Source organism: Notechis scutatus, chromosome 15 (assembly GCF_049901735.1).
Source record: "Notechis scutatus isolate UNSWTSFEM ecotype Mainland chromosome 15, rNotScu1.2, whole genome shotgun sequence".
Lineage (NCBI taxonomy): Eukaryota > Metazoa > Chordata > Lepidosauria > Squamata > Elapidae > Notechis > Notechis scutatus.
The window spans coordinates 4,777,997-4,799,642 of NC_142023.1; the positions used below are offsets into that span (position 1 = coordinate 4,777,997).

At 43.0% G+C, this 21,646-nt stretch overlaps 1 protein-coding gene across 1 annotated transcript in view; it reads left to right on the plus strand.

Moving 5' to 3' along the window:
• Window positions 1–20,462, plus strand: part of BRINP1 (BMP/retinoic acid inducible neural specific 1) — a 69,496-nt gene extending 49,034 nt beyond the window's left edge. Inside the window, exons 4-8 of the mRNA XM_087943908.1 lie at window positions 5,525–5,694; window positions 9,073–9,178; window positions 14,855–15,091; window positions 15,885–16,107; window positions 18,766–20,462. Coding sequence (XP_087800034.1) covers window positions 5,525–5,694; window positions 9,073–9,178; window positions 14,855–15,091; window positions 15,885–16,107; window positions 18,766–19,906 — 1,877 coding nt within the window. The 3' untranslated portion in view covers window positions 19,907–20,462. The remainder of the gene's footprint in view (window positions 1–5,524; window positions 5,695–9,072; window positions 9,179–14,854; window positions 15,092–15,884; window positions 16,108–18,765) is intronic.
• Window positions 20,463–21,646: the final 1,184 nt, after the last annotated feature.

Here is a 21,646-nt window from a genome sequence, read left to right on the forward strand (position 1 = left end):
TTCCTCCTCCTCCTCCTCCTCCTCCTCCTCCTCCTCCTCCTCCTCCTCCTCCTCCTCCTCCTCCTCCTCCTCCCTCCTCCTCCTCCTTTTTCAACACTGAAGAAGTTATTATGAAATGTCTGCAAGGAAACAGCTCAAAGTTCTCCTCCTCCTCCTCCTCCTCCTCCTCCTCTTCTTCTTCTTCCTTTCTTCCTCCTCCTCCTCCTCCTCCTCCTCCCTCCTCCTTCCTCCCCTTCTTCTTCTTCTCTTCCCCTTCCTCTCCCCTCCTCTCCCCTCCTCCTCCTCCTCCTCCTCCCCCCCTCCCCCTCCTCCCAACTTGCTGTAGCACTGATAATGTTCCCTAGATAGGTCATGAGATGTCTATAAGAAAACAACCATGCTCAGAGAGCACCAAGGTCCTCCCAACAGTTGATTTATGTTTGGCAAGTAAAGGGATGTTTTTTTGGTCTGGCGATTCCAGAACTTTTTTACAGTTTTATTTATTAAGATTGCGACGATGTACCTTCTTAACTGTGAGTTAAATCAACAAAAACGAGGCATCCTTTTGAACAAAACAGGCAGAGGGGAAGCCTTGAGAAAGCAAGACTTAGTTTTGTTTTGTTTTTGTTTTTTTGTTCCCTTTTTCATTCATTTCCACCACCTGGGCGGCTTGGTCCCTGACCTTTCCAAATCACACCGACCTTTGGAACAATGAAATATATTTTTTTAATTTTGCCTGGGTCCGCTGGTGAATTATTTGCCATGTGCTTTTCCTCCGCGGTCCTGTTTCTACAATGCTTGGCTTTAAAATATGCACGGGCATGGAAGGGAGAGCTAGAGATGCCCGATGCAGGAGGGAAAGCTGCCAGGAGAATAATGCAGGAAGAAAAATTTCTCTTGACAGCAGTAAAAGTGGAAGACACTCCCCGAGAGCATGTATTGTTCATAAATGAGAGTGTTTTCCTGCCGCTGGTCGCAACCACAGGGCCCCAGCAGCCCAGCTCAAGGGACTCGGCTGATCTGGGGAGACGAGACTTGCAACGGCTCCTTAAAAATTAAGCAGAAAAATAAACGTAGAGAGCTCCTTCCGACCAATTTGGAAATCATTGGCCATTTGCTCAGCACCAGTGGGATCCTAGAATACCCCAGAGGACTATTTGTGGGAATCCAGACAAAGCATGATGATAATTCACAGTGCATCAGATGCTCAAAGCCTGTTTATAGCAGGAGCTTCACAGAAACGACAAAGTTGTTTAAGATGCTTTATTGAAAGCAGGACATACATGTCTGTGGTGGTAGCAGCACATCAAGCCAGCCCTCCCTTTTCCCTTCTCTTTCTCTCTCCTTCTCTGTCTCTATCTTTGCCTCTCTCTCCATCTCTTTCTCTCCATCTATCTTTGTCTGACTGTGTCTCTCTCTCATCTCTCTATCTCTCTATCTATCTCTCTACCATCTGTGTATCTATCATCCATCTATCTATCTATCATCTGCATCTATCTATATCTATCTATTATCATTCATCTGTCTGTCTGTCTACAATATCTCTATCTACAATATCTGTCTGTCTCTATCTATCTACAATATCTGTCTGCCTGTCTGTCTGTATCTATCATCTATCTACATCTATCTATCTTTCTGTCATCTATCTACATATCTGTCTGTCTGTCTACAGTATCTCTCTCTCTATCTACAATATCTGCCTGTATCTATAATATCTGTCTGTCTCTATCTACAATATCTGTCTGTCTATATGTATCTATACATCTATCTATCTTTCTATCATCTATCTATCATGTGCATCTATCTTTCTGTTTGTCTACAGTATCTCTATCTACAATATCTGTCTGTATCTACAATATCTGTCTGTCTATATATCTATCTATCATCTATCTACATCTGTCTACATCTATCTATATCTATCATCTGTCTGTCTGTTTGTTTGTCTGTCTCTGTCTGTCTGTCTCTGTCTATCTATCTGTCTATCTATCTATCTATCATCTATGTCTAACTACAATATCTGTCTCTGTGTGTAACTATCTATCATCTGTCTATGCCAATCTATCTGGATCTGTCTATCATTTATCTATCAAGTCTCCCTTCCTCTCTCCCTTCCTCCTCCCCTCTCATCTGGCCCCATTTTGATGTTCACAGCAAAGATCTCTAACTCCTCAAATGCATTCTTTCCAAGCCTTGTGTGATTTCCCCCCCCCCCCTTCCATGCACCCCTCAAATAGCTAGCGAGAACGCTCTGCAAAGCTGCTACATTACTTGCCTCTAATGGAAATGGGTTGAGTAATGGTGGAGGTGGCTTAAAAACAGGAAGCCCAGTGGGGTTGGGAAGCCAACTTTGCTGTGGCCCCTTCCAACCCTCTCCGTTTCATCTGCCCCTTTACGTCTACCCATCCTCCCACAGCCCCTAAAAGGGCTCTTCGTTCTTAGTTACTATCTGAAGATACTACTCCGAGTCATTCCTCCTGCTAATTCTGGAGGTTGCGGAAACATCACCGCAAAGAGCTAATTTGCATGGAATACCCCGAAGGCAAGATGACTTTGAATGTTTTAATAAATGAGAAATTAGGACTTAATAATGCAGTGAAAATCTATTAACCCTTCTTGATTGCTGTGGCTGCCTTTTATTTCCCAGGCAGTGTTTTTACTCATTCGACTCAAGTTGTTTGCAATTGGGTGTTGGAAATGCACCCGCCGTTTTAACACCCTGGTTCTCCGCTGTTTAACTTTCTCATTCGCACGGTTCTCAGCCTCTCCGTTATTCATTGCCAAAAGCGAAAATTTGAAACTCTCCCTTGATATTCGAGAGTTTGGCGGAATGCATTGAGAGTTTTAATTTCAGCTCAGAGGCTGGGCGTATCTTAACGCCGTTGCGGTAATGCGTGCTTTTATTAAATTGTCCATTCAAGCTGGATTTGGTCTCATTTGCAAGGGAACAATAGCAATACCATTAATAACATCTGCCTCATCTGAAGAAGTTGGTTGACAGCCACCTCGATCATATTTAGGAAGGGTGTTAAAACAGGACTGTTCCAAAGAGCCTATAATAAAGGAAAATCTTTGTACTTCAGGATTGGAAGGAGGGGTCCTTGGTGCTCTCTGAGCTTGGTGGTTTTCCTTGCAGATGTTTCATTACCCAACTAGGTAACTTCATCAGTGCTAGAAGGGAGTGAGGTCACTCAGTGTTAATAGAATAGAATAAATAGGATAGGATAGGATAGGATAGGATAGAATAAGGAATAGAATAGAGTAGAATAGAATAGGGAATAGTGTAGAGTAGAGTAGAGTAGAGTAGAATAGAATAGAATAGAATAGAATAGAATAGAATAGAATAGAATATAGGATAATATAGGAATGAATGGAATAGAATAAAAGGTAGGACAATATAGGAATAGAATAGAATAGAATAGAATAGAATAGAATAGAACAGATATAGAATAGAATAGAATAGAATAGAATATAGATAATACAGTAATGAATGGAATAGAATAAAGATAGACAATACAGGAATAGAATAGAATAAGAATAGAATAGAATAGAATAGAATATGGAATGGAAGGATAGGATAGAATAGAATAAGAATAGAATAGGAATAGAATAGAATAGAATAGAATAGAATAGAATAGAATAGAATAGAATAGAATAGAATAGAATAGAATAGAATAGAATTCTTTCTTGGCCAAGTGTGATTGGACGCACAAGGAATTTGTCTTGGTGCAAATGTTAAGTGAATTTTGTCCCATTTTATGACCTTTCTTGCCCCAGTCTTTAAGTGAATCACTGCAGTTGTTCAAGTTAGCAACAGAGTTGCTAAGTGAATCTGATTTTCCCACTGTCAGAAAGTTGCAAAAGGGGAAGACCTGAACCAGGGACCCTGCCTGCCGCAGGCATCCGAATTTTCATCATGGGACCATGGGGGGCGGTGTGTGTGTGCTCCAATACTCATAAGTCAACTTTTTTTCAATGCCGCCATAACTTTGAACCATCACTAAATGAACTATTGTAAGTCAAGGACTTACTTATACAGGAATTGCTCCCCCCTCCCCCCAGGGGTGCTATTGTTTAATTTTTGTCCTCTCTCTCTGTCTTTAATTTACAGTTACCATGCTTGCTGTTTTTTATTCAGTAAATGGCTGAAACTGTCCTGGAATATGTCATTATAGAATTGTATTTTAAAAAAAAAAACTAAAGAAAAAATAAAGCTATCTAATCGTGGCAGGAATAAGAAAAGAAATTCTGGGGTTGAAGTCCCTGTAGCCATGTGCAGCTGTGTGTGTGTGTGTGTGTGTGTGTGTGTGTGTGTGTGTGTGTCTTTGGTGTATCTACACACTCACACAAACATATTTGCAGAAATAGGGCAGCTTCTCTCTCTCCTCTTCTCCTTCCCTCCTTCCCTCTCAATATATCTATTGATTGTCCTACTTCTGCAAATATTTTAAGGGAGGGGGAAAGAGCTGTCTCTTCTGCCATTACTGGGTTGTGATTGCCGTTCCGTGTCACAAGCACAAAATTAATTATCCCCTAATGACCGTAGTGTTAGACCAACAGGAAAAAAAAAATCCCCCCACGGTTTTGGCACTGACTAGAAACACCCTAATTGGATCTCATTGAATCTGATCCAAATGAATCCCGTGAAAAATAAAATACATTCAGCATCTTTTGTGTTGGAAATGTCGCATTGAAAGGAGATTGCTTTTCATGTTTACGTGCTCATTCGTTGCCCCTTTATTTCTTCATTGGGGGTTATTTGATGGCGAAGAGGTGCGAGACTGAAGGGGATGGAGAATGGAACAGAGCTAAAGGTGGTGGTGGTGTGTTGCGCTTGCCAAGATAGTAAAAGCTCTTGCCCTAATTTTTTAAAGATTTTAGCGATGCTTGTTAGCGTGGTTCTTCAACGATGGAATGAATTTGAGAGCTTTTCAAGGAAATATCATCAGTTTGGCATTGAAGCAGCGGTGGGATTCAAAATTTTTTTTTACTACCGGTTCCATGGGTGTGGCTTGGTGGGCGTGGCAGGGGACGCATACTACAAAATCCCCCTTCCCTCCCCACCCCACTAACCTGCTTTCCAGCTCTGTTCTCCTGTGCAGGGCAACAAAAGAAGACCCAGCCGATCAGCTGGGACTCAATGGGAGGCAGAGAATAGATGGGGTGGGGCCAGTCAGAGATGGGTATTGGCCGGTTCTCCGAACTACTCAAAATTTCCGCTACTGGGTTCTCCAGAACTGGTCAGAACCGGCTGAATATCACCTCTGCATTGAACATACATCAACCTTGAGGTTTTCTGGTATGGAATGGCCTGGCTTGAAACGCTGTTGATTGTAAAATGTGTAAAATGGCTGAAACTCAAATCAGAATACCAATTGTGTATCTGTTTTCATCTGTTGGCACCAGCAGTAATTTGACTCTGATCTCCTCCCATCCTTCCTTTTTTTTTTTCTCTTTCCTTCCTTCTCTCTTTTCCCCCCTCTGTCCCTCCTTCCTTCCCTTCCTTTCTGCCTCCTGCTTCCATTTTTTGGGAGGGATGCCTCCTTAGGAGAGGAAGCGCTGACCATGTATATGGACAAAAACCGACTTGACCGGAAGTCGGGGAATGCCACCCAAAGTGTTGAGTCCCTTCACCAGCTTGCCTCTTCGTATTTTGTGGACCGGGATGGAACCATGAGACGTCTCCATGAAATTCAGATCTCCACAGGAGCAATCAAGGTAGAGCTTGCTTTAGAAACACAGGTAGTTTGGTTTGAGCGAAATGAGTGGGGAAAAACCAGATCCTGGGAAAGGCGTTTCTCCTTTTCTTTTCTTTTCTTTTTTTTTTCAAATTTTGCTTCCACCACCCTGATCGTTCATCTTTTAATGACCTTATAATCTGTTAGGAATATAAGTCACCTAACAGGTATTTGGGTTAGAAATATATAAACCAGGATAAACATTTTAAAACTGTATCTTTAAGAAAAGGCAAAACTGTAATTAGGTGTGGTTTCTCAAACAGCCATAAGATGGAGCCAGAAACCTGGGTTGTTTTAGTCTGAGTCTCAGAAGAGAGTGTGAGTGGATCTCTGTTTCCTTCTGTTGGAAAGTATTGCAGTTGCTCCATTTTTCCTAATTGACTGATATTCCTAGATTTAATGTAAGTCTGATACTGAACTGTTTTTTCACACTGGACTTTGATATGATCTGATTTACCTGTGAATGATTTTTGGACTGCTTAACTTGAACTTTGCTTAAACTGTCTGGAAGTAAAAACCTACATTTACTGTACAGTGTATCTGTGTGCTGTATGTGTATTATTCAAACAATGAATGTTTGATGACCCTTTAATGACCTTATAATCCCTTGGGGATGGAGTCTGGGCAACTGAATAGAGCTAGAAGAGTGTTTACTGGCCGGATGCCCTTCCTGTCACCAATGCGGAGTTTTGTTCAGCAGATATATTCTCATTGTGCCCAGAGAGAGAAATATCTGCCTCTACCTGGGATCGAACTCACAGCCTCCTGATTGCGAGGTGAGAGCACCACCTCTAGGTCACCGCATCACCATCCTGATGTCAGTGCCTATTTTTTCCCCACCCCGCCCAACAGTTACATAAAGTCTAGAATGATATTCTGGTTGATCTTCTAAATGGTCTTAATTGTAAGCCTGAGAATATATTCTGGATTTTTCCCCCCGGAAGTGTGTTTGATGGTGTCCAAGTTGCAGGAATTGGGTATGGCTAGTCTAGAGAAAAGAAGGACATGGGGTGACATGATAGCAGGATTTCAGTATTTGAGGGGCTGCCACAAAGAAGAGGGGGTCAATGTATTTTTCAAAGCACCAGAAGGCAAGAGAAGAAGCTTCTTCAGTTCTTCAGAAGGCAACTGGACTCTCCTTGAAGATGGTTCACTGCACCGTCTTCAAGGAAAAAAACACAAGTCCAGTTGCCTCTTGAAAAATCACATCTGGGACTGAATGTCTATGGAGATTCTCAGTCATCCAGGTCATGGCTATCCCAAAGGTGCTTTTTCAAAAAGCAACTGGACATTCTTGTTTTTCCTTGAAGAGGTTTCGCTTCTCATCCAAGAAACTTCTTCGGTTCTAGTGGAGGATGGAAGTCCAGTTACCTTTTGAAGAAGTGCCTTTGGGAGAACTGCAGGAACAGCTATCCATCAGTGTGCCTCCAGAGAGGCAGTGTGAAAAGACATATCTCATTCTTGACAATCTTTTCCTCCTGCACATCTGCTTAGAAGTCAGTTAAGTGGCTTTTTGGTGTGTGAGTGAGCGGAAAGCACCATGCACCTAGTGAAAAACCTCAAAAGTGCTCCATAACACAGTTCACAGGATGGGATAATGACCAGGGCAAAGGTCCTTTGAGAGCTTCAAAGCACTGGTAAAGAGAAGGGAAAACTATCTGGAGCTCCTTAGCAATTGACCTACAAAACAGTGGATAGAAGAGAGTTTCCATAAAGGTTTGGCCTTTGTCACTGTATAGGAGATCAGATTTTATTTATGAGGCTGAGAGTGCTTGAAGGTGCCAGAGAGATGTGCTGAAAGCATCTGAAGTTTGAGAAGAGGAGAGTCAGGTGCATTTTGACGGTTGATGTGTAAGGTTTGAAAGTAGACATGTTCCTTTGATCGACTTGCTGGAAGTTATTCTACTCAGAATGTGCCTTTCCCGACTGGCTCAAAAGCAGCATGATGATGGTTAGAAGCATGACCACAACTTCAATGCTTTCAGCAAAACTAGCACAAAATACGGGGGGAGGGAGAGAGAGAAAAAGAAAGAGAGAGGGAGGGAGGGAGAGAAAGAGAGGGAAAGAAAGAAAGAAAGAAAGAAAGAAGAAAGAAAGAAAGAAAGAAAGAAAGAAAGAAAGAAAGAAAGAAAGAAAGAAAGAAAGAAGAAAGAAAGAAAGAAAGAAAGAAAGAAAGAAAGAAAGAAAGAAAGAGATGGAGTCTGTTTATATCTACTGTATATCTATATCCAAGATGTGGGAGGGAGGGAGAGGGGGGGGAGAGAGAGATGGAGTCTGTTTATATCTATTGTATATTTATATCAGAGAAAGAAAGAGAGGGAGAGATGGAAAGACAGAGAGAGACACACACAGAGAGAGGGAGGGAGAGGGAAGGAGAGAGACAGAGAGATAGGGAGGGAGAGAAAAAAAGAAAGAGAGGGAGGGAGAGAGAGAGGGAGGGAGAGAGAGGTTGCTTTCAAGTCAGTGTTGAATTCTAGTGATTGCCTGGACATTTTTCTGAAGTTATCTTGGTAAGATTTGGAATGTGGCTAACATTGCCTGCTTCCTGACAGAGAGGGACTGGCCCAAGGTCACCCAGTTGGCTTGATGCCTAAGGCAGGGTTAGAACTTATGCCCTCTGTCTATGGAGATTCTCAATCATCCGGGTCAAGGTTGCTCCAAAGGTGCTGAAGAACTGAAGAAGCTTCTTGGATGAGAAGCCAAATGTTTTCAAAGAAAAACAACAACAACCAAGCAAGTTCACTTGGAAAAAGCACTTTTGGGTTATATAGTCCTCTCATGTCTAATTTGGTGCCTCAGCCCTACACCAAACAGGTTCTCTCAGACGAAGGAGTAGGGCTTCTCAAAAGAAGGACTAGGGGTAACACAATAGCTGTGTTCCAATATCTAAGGGGCTGACACAAAGAAGAGGGGTGTGTGTCAATAATAATCCAATAATAATCAAGGAGAGAAGCAACTCTGGGATTAAGAAATTATCTATCAGTGAGAACAATTAATCAGTGGAATGACTTGTCCCAAGAAGTTGTGAGTGCTCCAACACTGGAGGGTTTTAAGAGGAGATTGGACAACCATTTGTCTGAAATAGTACGGAGTTTCCTGCCTGAGCAGGAGTTGGACTAGAAGACCTCCAAGGTCCCTTCCAACTCTGTTATTCTGTTAAGAGTACATACCTATCCCCTTTTCAAGTCTGCAGCTAAGCCCTTGATCTGTTGCCTACTTTCCCGTCCACACCTTGGCCTTCTTCTTGGGGTCTTGGTCCCATTCTGTCCATGCTTTGACCAAAGTGTTTCACTTGCTGCTCAGCCCACTTGTCAATGGGGCAGATGCTATGGTTTCACTTCCTTTGGATGTCTTCCAGGTTACCGAAACGCGGACAGGTCCCCTGGGCTGCAACAGTTATGACAACCTGGACTCTGTGAGTTCTGTCCTTCTACAAAGCACAGAGAGCAAACTCCATCTCCAAGGTAAGGGGGAAAGGGGGGATCAAAGACACAACTGTCCAGACTTGGTGGCAGTGTCCCTTCTCAACTCTCTAACACCTCTGTCCTTTGCAAGGTGTTTCAAGGAACTGTACTCAGGTGAGATGTGGTTTATCTAAAACCGTGTCTTGTATGTGTGCACAAGGGTGCATAGAGCTGTTCCTTCCTCCCAGCTTCCAAGTGGTTTCCGGTCAAAAACAATAGACGTTTGGTGAGTTGTGTGGCTGCAGTTATTGTTGTTTTCCACCATCGCAGATTCTTGCGACACTTTACACCGGGTTGGCAACGCGATCGGAGGGGACTGAAATTGTGATCCATTACCAGCAGCCCTGCAAATAGTTACTAATGAGGGAGTTATACAGCAGCTGAGAATACTAAGGTTTCCATTAATTATTCTGAGTTGTACCTTCTAGATGGTGGAGCGAGTAGAAAAATGGAGAAGGTAAAAGGCACACTTTTAAAGGTCGCTGGTAATGATCAGTCTTGTTTATCCTTCTCTCCTGCTGAGAACCTTCCATCATTCTTGCCTATATACTTTTGAGTGATGCGGATTCACACAGTTGGTTGATTTCAGTTCTGGACTTCCGTTCTGAACGTTACATTTTTAGAAAGATCTGGGCAAACTTGAGCAGGTTCCGAGAAGAAGATGCTGGAGTTGTGTATGAAATAAAGGCAGCTGTGTATGTATAGTCTCGAGAAAACTGACGAGAGAGGGGATTGAGGAGAACATTCTTCAAGTACCAGAAAGGGTGTCAAATAGAAGAAAGTCACAATTGGTAATGGAGAGAAGAGAAGGAGGAGGAGGAGGAGGAGGAGGAGGAGGAGGAGGAGGAGGAGGAGGAGGAGGAGGAGGAGGAAGAAGAAGAAGAAGAAGAAGAAGAAGAAGAAGAAGAAGAAGAAGAAGAAGAAGAAGAAGAAGAAGAAGAAGAAGAAGAAGAAGAAGAAGAAGAAGAAGAAGAAGAAGAAGAAGAAGAAGAAGAAGAAGAAGAAGAAGAAGAAGAAGAAGAAGAAGAAGAAGAAGAAGAAGAAGAAGAAGAAGGGTGTCCATTGAATTGTGTCTGACTCTTGACAGTTCTTTGGGCAGGGTCTCTCCATATCTTCCAATCTCAAATTCCTAATGGTAAAATTATCTGATCTGGAATGTGTCATTAAGGAAGATGTCATGTTCCCCTTTGCCGGAGGAATTCAAGTAGAGCATGGAGATTTGAATTAGGGTTCTTGCGCTGAGCCGGGGACCTCAAATTGATCTCAAGTTGACCTCAAGTTCCTCTTCCAGTTTCAGATTCAAATCTGGCTAGCCTCAACTTCCCAGACTCCATCTGTGATCTCTTTAAGTCTGCTTGTAAAAGGCTGTTCCTTGAAGAAAACTTTAAACCCAAATGCGTTAGAGTGTCTTCTTCAAATGGTGGAGGGCAGCTTCAGACCCCTCTTATATCATTTTGCATCCCTGTATTATAATAGTCAAAAGGGATGCGGTGGCTCAGTGGCTAAGACGCTGAGCTTGTCGATCAGAAAGGTCGGCAGTTCGAAACCCTAGCGCCACATCACAGAGTGAGCTCCCGTTCCTTGTCCCAGCTTCCACCAACCTAGCAGTTCGAAAGCAGGTAGAAAAATAGGGGTCACCTTTGATGGGAAGGTTACAGTGTTCCGTGCATCTTCGGCATTTAGTCATACTGGCCACATGACCACGGAGACATCTTCGGACAGCGCTGACTCTTCGGCTTTGTAATGGAGATGAGCAGTGCCCCCTAGAACTGGAAATGACTAGCCTTACCTTTACCTATTATAATAGCCAAGACCCCCAAATAGCGAGATGGTCAAAGATGGTCTCTCACTTCCCAGTAGGTCTTCAGGTCATCTTCCCTCAGTATTTGCAAGATAAATTTGTGCACTTTTTTTTCCAAGTTCTCCAAAGGAACAAGGCCAATTCCCCACACAAGGAGGTTCTTGCTCCCTTCCCCATCTCCCATTTTCCCCCTTCTGTTGTCCCAAATCCCATTTCTATCGATTGGGTTGCAGGAAATTAGGTCAAAGAAAGATGATTTCCCAAAGCAGACGGCAGAGATTTCTAAATTCCGAAAGGTATCCCTTAAAGACTGCGACTTGACTTGTTTCCCCCTGTCCTTAATTCCAAGTTGCTATGGATGAGGCTATAAATGGAACTTGTCACCAAGGACTGAAATATGGGTTTGCATCTTCATATAAGTGAGCTCGCTTTTTCTGATTCTAATCTCCTACCAGCTGGAAAACCATCCCCGTTTTCTCCAATCTTCTTATTAAATGTTCTGTAGCCACAGGTAGTCTTCAACTTACAACAATTCATTTAGTGACCATTCCAAGTTACAAGGGCACTGGAAAAAATTGACTTAAGACAATTTTTCACCCAGATGATGATTGCGGCATTCCCCCAATGTCCATGATCAAAGTCCACATGTGTGATGACCCAGGGTGGCATACAAAATAAACACAGTAAAAAAAAAACAGGTGAAGCCCCTTTTATTCCTTCACTTTGCTTCAAAGCTGGACTGGAGACAAAAAACCTCCCCCACAAACAGTTACAAAAAAGGAGGAAATGCCGTTTAAATTAAAAATGACTATAAATTATAAAGAGTAAAAACAACACAAACCACACTGACACAATTAAGGGAACCAGGCAAGATAAGGGCTTGAAGATGTTCACAGATATCGAAACACACACTGGGAAGGATGCCAAACTCAGAGAGGAACGACAGACTAGAGATATTTCCATGCTTTGTTTCCAGCACTGGCCCATACGCATGTCTGTCCTTTTAACCAGTTCTCACAGCTGCAGCCCATGAAGGGGATCAAGGCCCCATAGACCACACCATTCATGTCTCTCCCTTATCCTCTCCTCCCTGCGTGCCCTAGGATGGAGAGGGGATGGGCCTGGGATTTCCTCTTACTGCCCAGCCTCCTCCACAACCTCCAGAGCCACACTTCCACTCCCTGTCGGCTGTTCCTCCTCTCCCTCAGAGTCAGACTCCAACATGCTTGGCAACTGACTCATATTTATGACAGTTGTCACGTCATAAGTATCCCTCCTTTGCGACTTTCTGAAAAGCAAAGTCAAAGCGGGGGCATATTCACTTAACAACTGTGTTAGTAACTTCACATTAGCAGTGATTCACTCAAGAACTGCGGCAGGAAAGCTCGTACAATGGGGAAAAACTCACAACTTAACGATGTCTCATTTAGCAACAGAAATGTTGGGCATGCTTGTGGTCATACTCATCATATTTTTTCAACGGATTCTTCTTCTATTTCTTTGTCCCCACTGCAAAAGAAATGAGGTTTCTCCTTTGTCCTTCTTTTGACTAAAAGTCTCTGAAGTTGTACATATTTTGAAGTTAACTTGAGCAAATTGGAATTAGAAGCATTTACAAATGGAGAGGTTTTTTTTTTTTAATTGGAAGGAGTCTATTTTTAAAAATCATTTAATTCTTACTCATCTCCAAAGAGATCCAACAAACAAATATGGCATTCTTGGAGTTTAGTTTTGATGGAATAATAATTCTACTGTCTCCAGTGCTGTCATGAAGCCAAATGTGGAAGAAGGGAATATTTCTTTTTTCTTTTATTTCTAAGTAAGGGAAGAAGAGAGGAGTGAATCAAAGCTGGCAAGGACATCTTTCCAGTTCTGATAAGCAAATTGAAATTGTATAACAATTCACGGCTTTTTAATCAAGGGCTGACACTGTATGTGTGTGAATTGAGGTGTTTTTGCTCAGCTCCAGATGGTTAAATTCTTCCTCCAGTTCTTAATAAACTTCCCTCCTTCAGATAAGATCTGAATACCATGACCGCCTTCTCATTTTTGCAATTCTTTGTTGTTCCCTTCTGCACCGGTGAGGTTAATCAAGTGACTTCAGGAGGAATTTCAGTCCTACAAATGGAAGTGTAGAAAGTCAACGCCTACCCCTCCTAAAAGAATGAAATATTTTGGGAAGTATTTTTAAAAAAAGGCAGAATATTATATTTCCCCAAAGGGAGAAATGGAGAAACGCAGCCCCCACTTTCCTTAATATCCCACAGCACTTAAGAGATTATTGAAAGAGAAAGACGAGTATCTAGATAGCTCTATTCATAAGCAAATACCCTCACCCAAGATCCAAAACAGGACAAAAGCCATTAAGCCACAATAGGAATTGCCCAACACCCTTTTGGAACACAAGCCTCTTCCTTGCATCATCCCACACAATCCAAACTTCAAACCTGGAAGCCCAGATAAACAATAAGCCAGAGGTTGACCAGATTACCTCAGAAAAACACCTAGGATTTGCATTTCCTCTTTGCCTATAGAGCCAGCTATGACCCTTACATGACCCCGTAGGAATCTGACAACAGCCAATAGAAGACATGTTCTTCCCACTCTCAACTCCATGTTGTCAGCTGCCCAGAATCACATGTGCTTGGTGATTCTGCTTCACCAATAAATGGACCTTTTTTTTAGTCAGCCTACAGTCTCCATTTTGTTTCCAATGCCTTTCTCCCAGCTTGGAACTGAACCAGATGGATATTTCTTCCCACAGAATAATAATTTGTGAAGCTAGATTTTTTTGCTTGCTTCGTCTGCCACTCTGAGATTCAGGCCTGTATCTGGCTGAGTGAGACACGCAGACAAATATTTCAAAGAACCACAGGAAGGCAGTTCACCATTTCTGCAGTCCTTGTTCACCATCCTTGGGTACCTCCAGGAAGCTGATCGGCTTTGACAAGCTGAGCTTCCCGAATGTGAAGAAACAGCTGCAGAGACACTACAGGCCTCGGGCTGCCCAGTGAAAACTGCCGACATGAACAGAAAGCATGGATTGCTGAATGATTTGCGTTGCCAGCCACTTGTGCAAAACTACTGATGTCCACTTAGCCAGGAAAAGTTGGTTTCTTGCAGTGACCTTGCAAACCTTGTTTGTTTCGGTTCAGCTTCTGGGACACCAGAACTACCAAAGCTGCAGCGGGAGGGAGACATTAAAAGTCCGCAGATTTATAGACTGTGTTCTCACAAGGTCTTTAATGAGATCAGATACGGAACCTCACAAATTTGTCAAAGAATGAGTCCTGTTTTATTTGAGGATTGGACTAGTGTTAGTAATTTTGTTTATATAAAGCACCACAGAGCAAACAAAGAGTACAGTCACCATGTGCTTTACTGATCAACTGTTGAACTGTAACAGGAAACAGGAAACTTTACTCAGAACAAAAGAGCATAGAGTATATACTATAGATCCAAACTTGTAAATACTGCCCTCTACTGGCTGAATACTACTGCAGTTATTTAATGTTTACGAAGATTCTCAGTCATCTAGGTCATGGTTGTCCCAACTATAGTTGTTGCATAGAAATACGTTCCAACAATGAAGTCCAACAACTAGAAGACCTCTGTGGTCTCTTCCAGCTCTGTTATTCTATGATTAGAGCTTTCCAGATGTGAGGTTCAACATGTTAGGTCAACCTTGCTTGTTGGATTCTTTATAGTTCAAGATTATTGTGCAACTCTCAAAAGTAGGTCAGCTTTCCCACAACAACAGGTAAGCTTGAAATGCAAAACCAGCCATGGTGACTCTGCTAGAGAAGTCAGGGGAGACTCCCTCTCCTCGTCCTATTTTGATCTCCCTTTCTCTTTTCTTTGTCTCTTCCCTGTAGGTCTCCAGGTTATCTTTCCTCAATATTTGCAAGAGAAATTTGTTCAGTCAGCACTGAGCTACATCATGTGCAATGGAGAAGGCGAATACATTTGCCGAGACAGCCAATGCGGATGCCAATGTGCCGAAGAGTTTCCACAGTGCAATTGTCCCATCACTGATATCCAGATAATGGAATACACATTGGCTAACATGGCCAAATCCTGGACAGAGGCCTACAAAGATCTAGAGAATTCAGGTAATTGTGGGTAAAGGTAAGAGTGTTTTGGTGGGATGACATAGTAAGTGGCTTTATGCCCTGTGTGATTAGCCCTTTGGAAGATGCCAAAACTGATGCTCAGAAAGAGGTTTATGGAGATTCTCAGTCATCCAGGTCATGGTTGTCCCAAAGGTGGTTTTTCAAATGCCAACTTTGTTTCCCCTTGAAGAAGTTTCACTTCTTCAGGAAGCGTCTTCATATCTCAAGAAGCTTCTTGGATCAGAAGCAAAAAAAAAAAAGTGTTCTTGCACCTGAAGAAGCTTCGTGGGTCAGAAGCATGTCTTCAAGGAATGTCCAGTTGCCCTTTGGAAAAACATCTTTGGGACTCTTTCTCATCATTGGTGGTGAGTCCTTGAGCTGGAAATCCTGAGCATTGGTCCTTGGACTTTCTCTATGGGATGTGGATGTTGAACTTTAGTTCTTTCTCCCAGGGCAGGAGTTCCCTCTGGTGATTCCTTGAACTGGAGATCCTGAGCATTAAGCCTTGGACTTCCTTTATGGGATGTGAATGCTAAACTCTGATCCCTTCTCATAGAATCATAGGGTTGGAAGGGACCTTGAAGGTCTTCTAGTCCAGCCTCCTGCCCAAGGCAGAAGTTCTTATACCATCCTGGACAAATAGCTGTCCAACCTTTTCTTGAAAACCTCAAGAATACACCTGTGACCGTCATTCTATGGTGGGATGAAAGATGATTTACAGGTTCTCCCATCAAATGATCCCCTCTTGGAGTTTATGTGTATGTAGATGTGTTTGTGTGTATGATTTTCCTAGACGAATTTAAGTCCTACATGAAGAAACTACCTAACAACCATTTCCTGACCATTGGGAGCATCCATCAGCACTGGGGGAATGACTGGGACCTTCAGAACCGCTATAAGCTCTTGCAGAGTTCCATGGAGGCTCAACGGCAGAAGATCCAGCGCACTTCCCGTAAACTCTTCAGCCTCAGTATCCGTTGTTGGCACAATCCACACCACCAGCTGCCTAGGGAAAGGTACTGGCGCTCTGCTTTTAGCTGGTGTATGGGTGTATGAGTACACATAGTCCTCTACTTAAGAGGACAATTGGGATCAGAATCCTTGCTCTTAAACAAGATGGCTGCTGAACAACACAGTCTAGTTATAAGCAAGTAGAGAGTTCAGGTTGAAGAATAGCAATAGCAAAAGCACTTAGACTTATATACTGCTTCACAGTGCTTCACAGCCCTCTCTAAGTGGTTTACAGAGTCAGCCTCTTGCCCCCAACAATCTGGATCCTCATTTTACCAACCTTGGAAGGATGGAAGATTGAGTCAAACTTGAGCCAGTCGGAGTCGAACTCCTAATTGTGGGCAGAGTTAGCTTGCAATCCTGCATTCTAACCACGGCGCCATCATGGCTCTTTTTAAAGGTTAAGAGTCCCATACTAACGATCAAAGTTTGCTTGGCACAAACCTGTATGGTTTTTCTCCCTTAGAAATAAGGAGCAAATTTTGCAATGCCCCTGCCCACCCCAAATCTTTGCTACAAGGTTACCCGATATCCTCTGCACCCAATTAGACCCAAGGAAGCATCGTTCCCAGGCAATTTTGGGGCTGTCTGAACGCTACTGGTCAAGAGACAGCACTATTTAATATGTGGGGGCAGGCTTCCCAAAAGATAGAGCGGTAATATTAACAGCGTGAGATTTTTCCTGTGCCATTGACAAAGCTCTAATAGAAATAGCATGTTCTATATTCAGATTATGGCCTGAAGCAACACACTGACACCCAAGTACCCTTAATGGAAATGAAGGCAAATAGAACAGAAAGCTAGAGAGAGAGAGAGAGAGAGAGAGAGAGAGAGAGAGAGAGAGAGAGAGAGAGAGAGAGAGAGAGAGAGAGAGAGAGAGAGAGGTTTGCGTTTACCTAATTTTAATGGTTCGGAAAGGCACAAGTTAAAAAAAAGAGAGAGAGAAAAAAGCTCTTTTTACCATTGTTTGCTTCTGCTTTTTCCCCCCCTTCTCCTTCCACATCTAGAGTTTTGTTTGCAAAACAAGCCCAGTCAATGCATTAATTAAAAAACAACGCCAGAGGTGACTCGGATGAAAAAGCAAGAAGCGAGCCGGGGATTTTGTTTCTCTCTTTTTTTTTTTTTTTGCTGACCTGGTTTTATCATTTCTGAATGGGAAGCATTGCATGATTTATAAGGCCTTGGGCAAAGCCACGGACTGGAAGAAGCCACGGATTGAAGGGGTTGCCTTGCATATGTAAAAAATAAAGAAAAAACCTCATTTTTTCCCCCCTGGGGATATACCGATAGCTGTTGCTAACAGATGAAAAACTGAGGAATGGCAGGGAGAGAGGTTGAGGCCAAGTTCAGACCAGATCTAAAACAACCTAAAAGAGTTGGAAATAATTCTCCAATGCACCTGGGAGTGTATCAACACATTTTGGAGACACTGAGATATTTTGTATGTCATGGAATAAAGCTCTGCTTTTTTTTTTTTTTTTTTGCATTTTTTTTTATAAAAAAACCAGGAGCAAGCTAGGAACTTCCATGCCCATCGTTCACCTGGGTGGGTGCCTCCTTTAGGTCAGAAATGTGCAAAAGGACAAATCCTAGATAAAAGGAACCATTTTGCTCGGGAGAGAAGCACTGAAGGAGGAGCTGATGCATCAGTGGTGGGATTCAAAGTGTTTTACCACTGGTTCAGTGGGTGTGGCTTGGTGGCTGTGCTTTGCCTAATGCCGGTGTGCAGCTTTCCCACACCAGCTGAGACCTGTAGTGCCAATCAACTGAGAGGTTAAAGAGGTTAAAGTGCAGGGGTAGGTGGGAGGGCCAATCCTGCGCTTTTCTTTTTCCTCTCAGTTGATTGTTGGCTTTTTTGTCCCCCACTACCACCACTGTGATGCATCAGTTTAACTGACCATAGCTGATCCTTAAAAGAGGCTGTCAAAGAATGGAAGTTCAAAAAATTCTTTTAGGAGAAGGCAGTGGCCACCCGTATCTTCATTGTTGCCAAGAAAACTATCTGGTAGTACACTCTTTATGGAATTATCCAAAGTGGAGCTTGGCTTGAAGGACATCTCACTTTCTCATCAAGTGATGTAAATATGGAGAGCACTGTCTCAACTGCATTGAGGGTTAAATTCAAAAGAGCTTTGGTTTCCTTCTTGCCCACAGGGACTTGTCTCCCATGACCAACCATCTTTATGAACTTCCCAATGCAAGCCACTTTGAGGGACCTTGATCTTATTTGAGGGTTAAGCCAGGCCTATGTTCCTAGATCAAGAGGGGACAACCTATGGTTGAAACTATTGGAGTCCAATGGAGTTGAGCAGCCAATACATTTCAATAAACTATAGCCCGCAAAAAGGGAAAGCTTGTGGTTGATGTTCTACAACAGCAGTTGTCGATCTTTTCATTTCTTGGAGCTATCTATAATTCTGGGAAGAAATGGAGGTCCAGAGTAGGTACCAGCATGTCAGATTTATGGGTGTTGATGTGAGAAACTGGTCAAGCTTCTAAGGGAGAGGTGATTTTGCAGAAAGTCATCCTTTGGGTTGATTGTAAGGCATGCAGTTGAGTTGGGGAAACTGATTTTGGTCTAACCCAGCCCTTGAGGTTCCTCAGAAGTACTTAGAGATGTAGTAAGAGATGCCCTATTACAGCCTGTACTTTGTCACTTGCAGGACAATACAGCAGTGGCTCTCCCGAGTCCAATCTTTGCTCTACTGCAATGAAAATGGCTTCTGGGGGACCTTTCTGGAGAGCCAACGGAGCTGCGTCTGCCATGGGAGCACCAGTCTGTGCCAACGGCCAATCCCATGCATCATCGGCGGCAACAACAGCTGCGCAATGTGCAGCTTGGCCAACATCTCCCTCTGCGGCTCCTGCAACAAGGGCTACCGTCTCTCTCGGGGCCGCTGCGAGCCCCAGAACGTGGACTCCGAGCGCAGCGAGCAGTTCATCAGCTTTGAGACCGATTTGGACTTCCAGGATCTGGAGTTGAAGTACCTCCTTCAAAAGATGGATTCCCGCTTGTATGTCCACACGACTTTCATCAGTAACGAGATCCGCCTGGACACCTTCTTTGATCCTCGGTGGCGCAGGCGCATGTCCCTCACCTTGAAGAGCAACAAGAACCGGATGGACTTCATCCACATGGTCATCGGGATCTCCATGCGCATTTGCCAGATGCGCAACAGCAGCCTAGACCCCATGTTCTTCGTCTACGTGAACCCTTTCAGCGGGAGCCACTCCGAAGGTTGGAACATGCCCTTTGGAGAGTTTGGCTACCCGCGTTGGGAGAAAATCCGTCTGCAGAACAGCCAGTGCTACAACTGGACTCTCTTGCTGGGGAACCGGTGGAAAACGTTTTTTGAGACTGTCCACATCTACCTACGTAGCCGGACTCGGTTGCCCTCTTTGATGCGCAACGAGACCGGTCAAGGACCTGTGGATCTTTCTGATCCCAACAAGCGTCAGTTCTACATCAAAATTTCGGACATTCAAGTGTTTGGATACAGCTTGCGCTTTAATGCCGATCTGTTGCGTAGCGCCGTGCAACAAGTCAACCAGTCCTACACCCAAGCTGGGCAATTCTACTCCTCTTCCTCGGTCATGTTGCTGATGTTGGATATACGGGACCGAATCAACAGATTGGCACCCCCGGTAGCTCCTGGAAAACCCCAGCTGGATCTCTTCTCTTGTATGCTCAAACACCGTCTGAAATTGACCAATACAGAGATTATCCGGGTGAACCACGCTCTGGATCTATACAACACCGAGATCCTTAAACAATCCGATCAGATGACTGCCAAACTCTGCTAACCCCCCCAATTTTATGTACTTAATCTATACAAACTAATCCTTTTTGCTGTAAACAGACACACTCGGACAAAACAAAACATATGAAGAAAGGAAATCAACCGACATTTAAAAGAAACAAAAAAAAAAAAGGAGGAAAAAAAAGATTTAAACAAAAATACGGAGGGAAAAAAATGTAAAATGTAATTAATAAATGAAAGAGTGGGAGGGAAAAGCAGAGGTCCTCATTCACCGGGAAATGAAAGGCATTTGGTTTGGGTGGCCGTGTAAACGAGATGAGCGTGTTTTGTTGCTCGTGTAATTGCACACGCACAAAGGAGGTCAGGATGTGGGTTTCCGTGAGATTGTGGCTCCTAAGCGGCAGAGATGGGTGGGGACAGATGGCCTTTGGAGATCTCTTGTATGTAACTGTAAAGATTTCAGCTATGCAGGTGCCAAATAGAAGATGATAAGAGTGTGGAAGAGAGAAAAATTCTGTGTACATGTACAAAGAATTGCCATTTCTCCCGGTTGGGGGTGAATGGCCAAAGATAAAACATATTTCTTTTGTGAAGTGTGAGAGCAGTTTTATTCTGAATCATTTTGTCTGCCATCCTGAGATAAACTGGTCTTTCTTATCCCCTTCCATGCTGAGAGGAAGGAGGCAAATTGTTAATCAATTGATCAGTTGATCAATTAATCAATTAATCAGCCCGGTCTAGCAAATCAATCAAATTGTTTGCTAGACCGGGCTGAAATCTGTTTAAAAAGGAAGAAAATTGGGAGTTAGGTTTATGCAGAGATTTGATTTGGAGATGTTACTATTGAGCTTCCAAACTGAATTAACTATCTCAATCAAGTTGACAAAGTTTAAATTATCTCCTTGAGTTGGTGGATTCTGACATGGTCCCTCAACTGGATGGCCTTTTTCATATACAGAGAAAGGCCTTCCCCACACACAAGTCAACAAATTGACTGTCCAAAATCAGATGGATTTAATCTGATGGTTAGATTTGAAAATGCAGATTGAATGGATAGAGAAGGAAACTGAATCAAATTTCAATACCAAATAGAGCTGGAAAGGACCTTGGAGGTCTTCTAGTCCAACCCCCTGCTCAAGCAGGAAACCCTATAACATTCCAGACAAGGGGTTGTCCAGTTTCTTCTTGAAAACCTCCAGTGATGGAGCATCCACAACTTCTGAAAGTAAGATGTTCCACTGGTTAATTGTTCGCACTGTTAGAAAGCTTCTCCTTAATTCCAAGTTGCTTCTCTCCTTGATTGGTTTCCACCCATTGCTTCTTGTCCTGCTTTCTGGTGCTTGAAAATAAGTTGTCTTCTGGCCAACCTCCAAATACTGGATACAAACTGTACATTGGTATTAGTTCTTGTGTTTTTTTTAAAAAAAATTGTCTCTAGTTTGGGGTATAATCGAGTTCAATCAAATTCCCTTGATTATTTTCCTATCACTTGAAATAATAGAGAATCTATTTTTTACCTCTGCGATAGGATCATAAATACATATGGAAGTGAAATTCATTGGACTCCTGGGCTAAGGATCCATAGATGAGCAATATACAGTTAAACCAGCATTAGTGATGTCCATAACCAAACATATTAAAATGACATGGAGATTCTCAGTCATCCATGGTTGTCCCAAAGGTGTTTTTTTGAAGAGACAACTGGACTCGTTGTTTTTCCTTGAAGACGTTTTGCTTCTCATCCAAGAAGCTTCTTCTGTTCAGAGAACAGAGAATTGAAGAA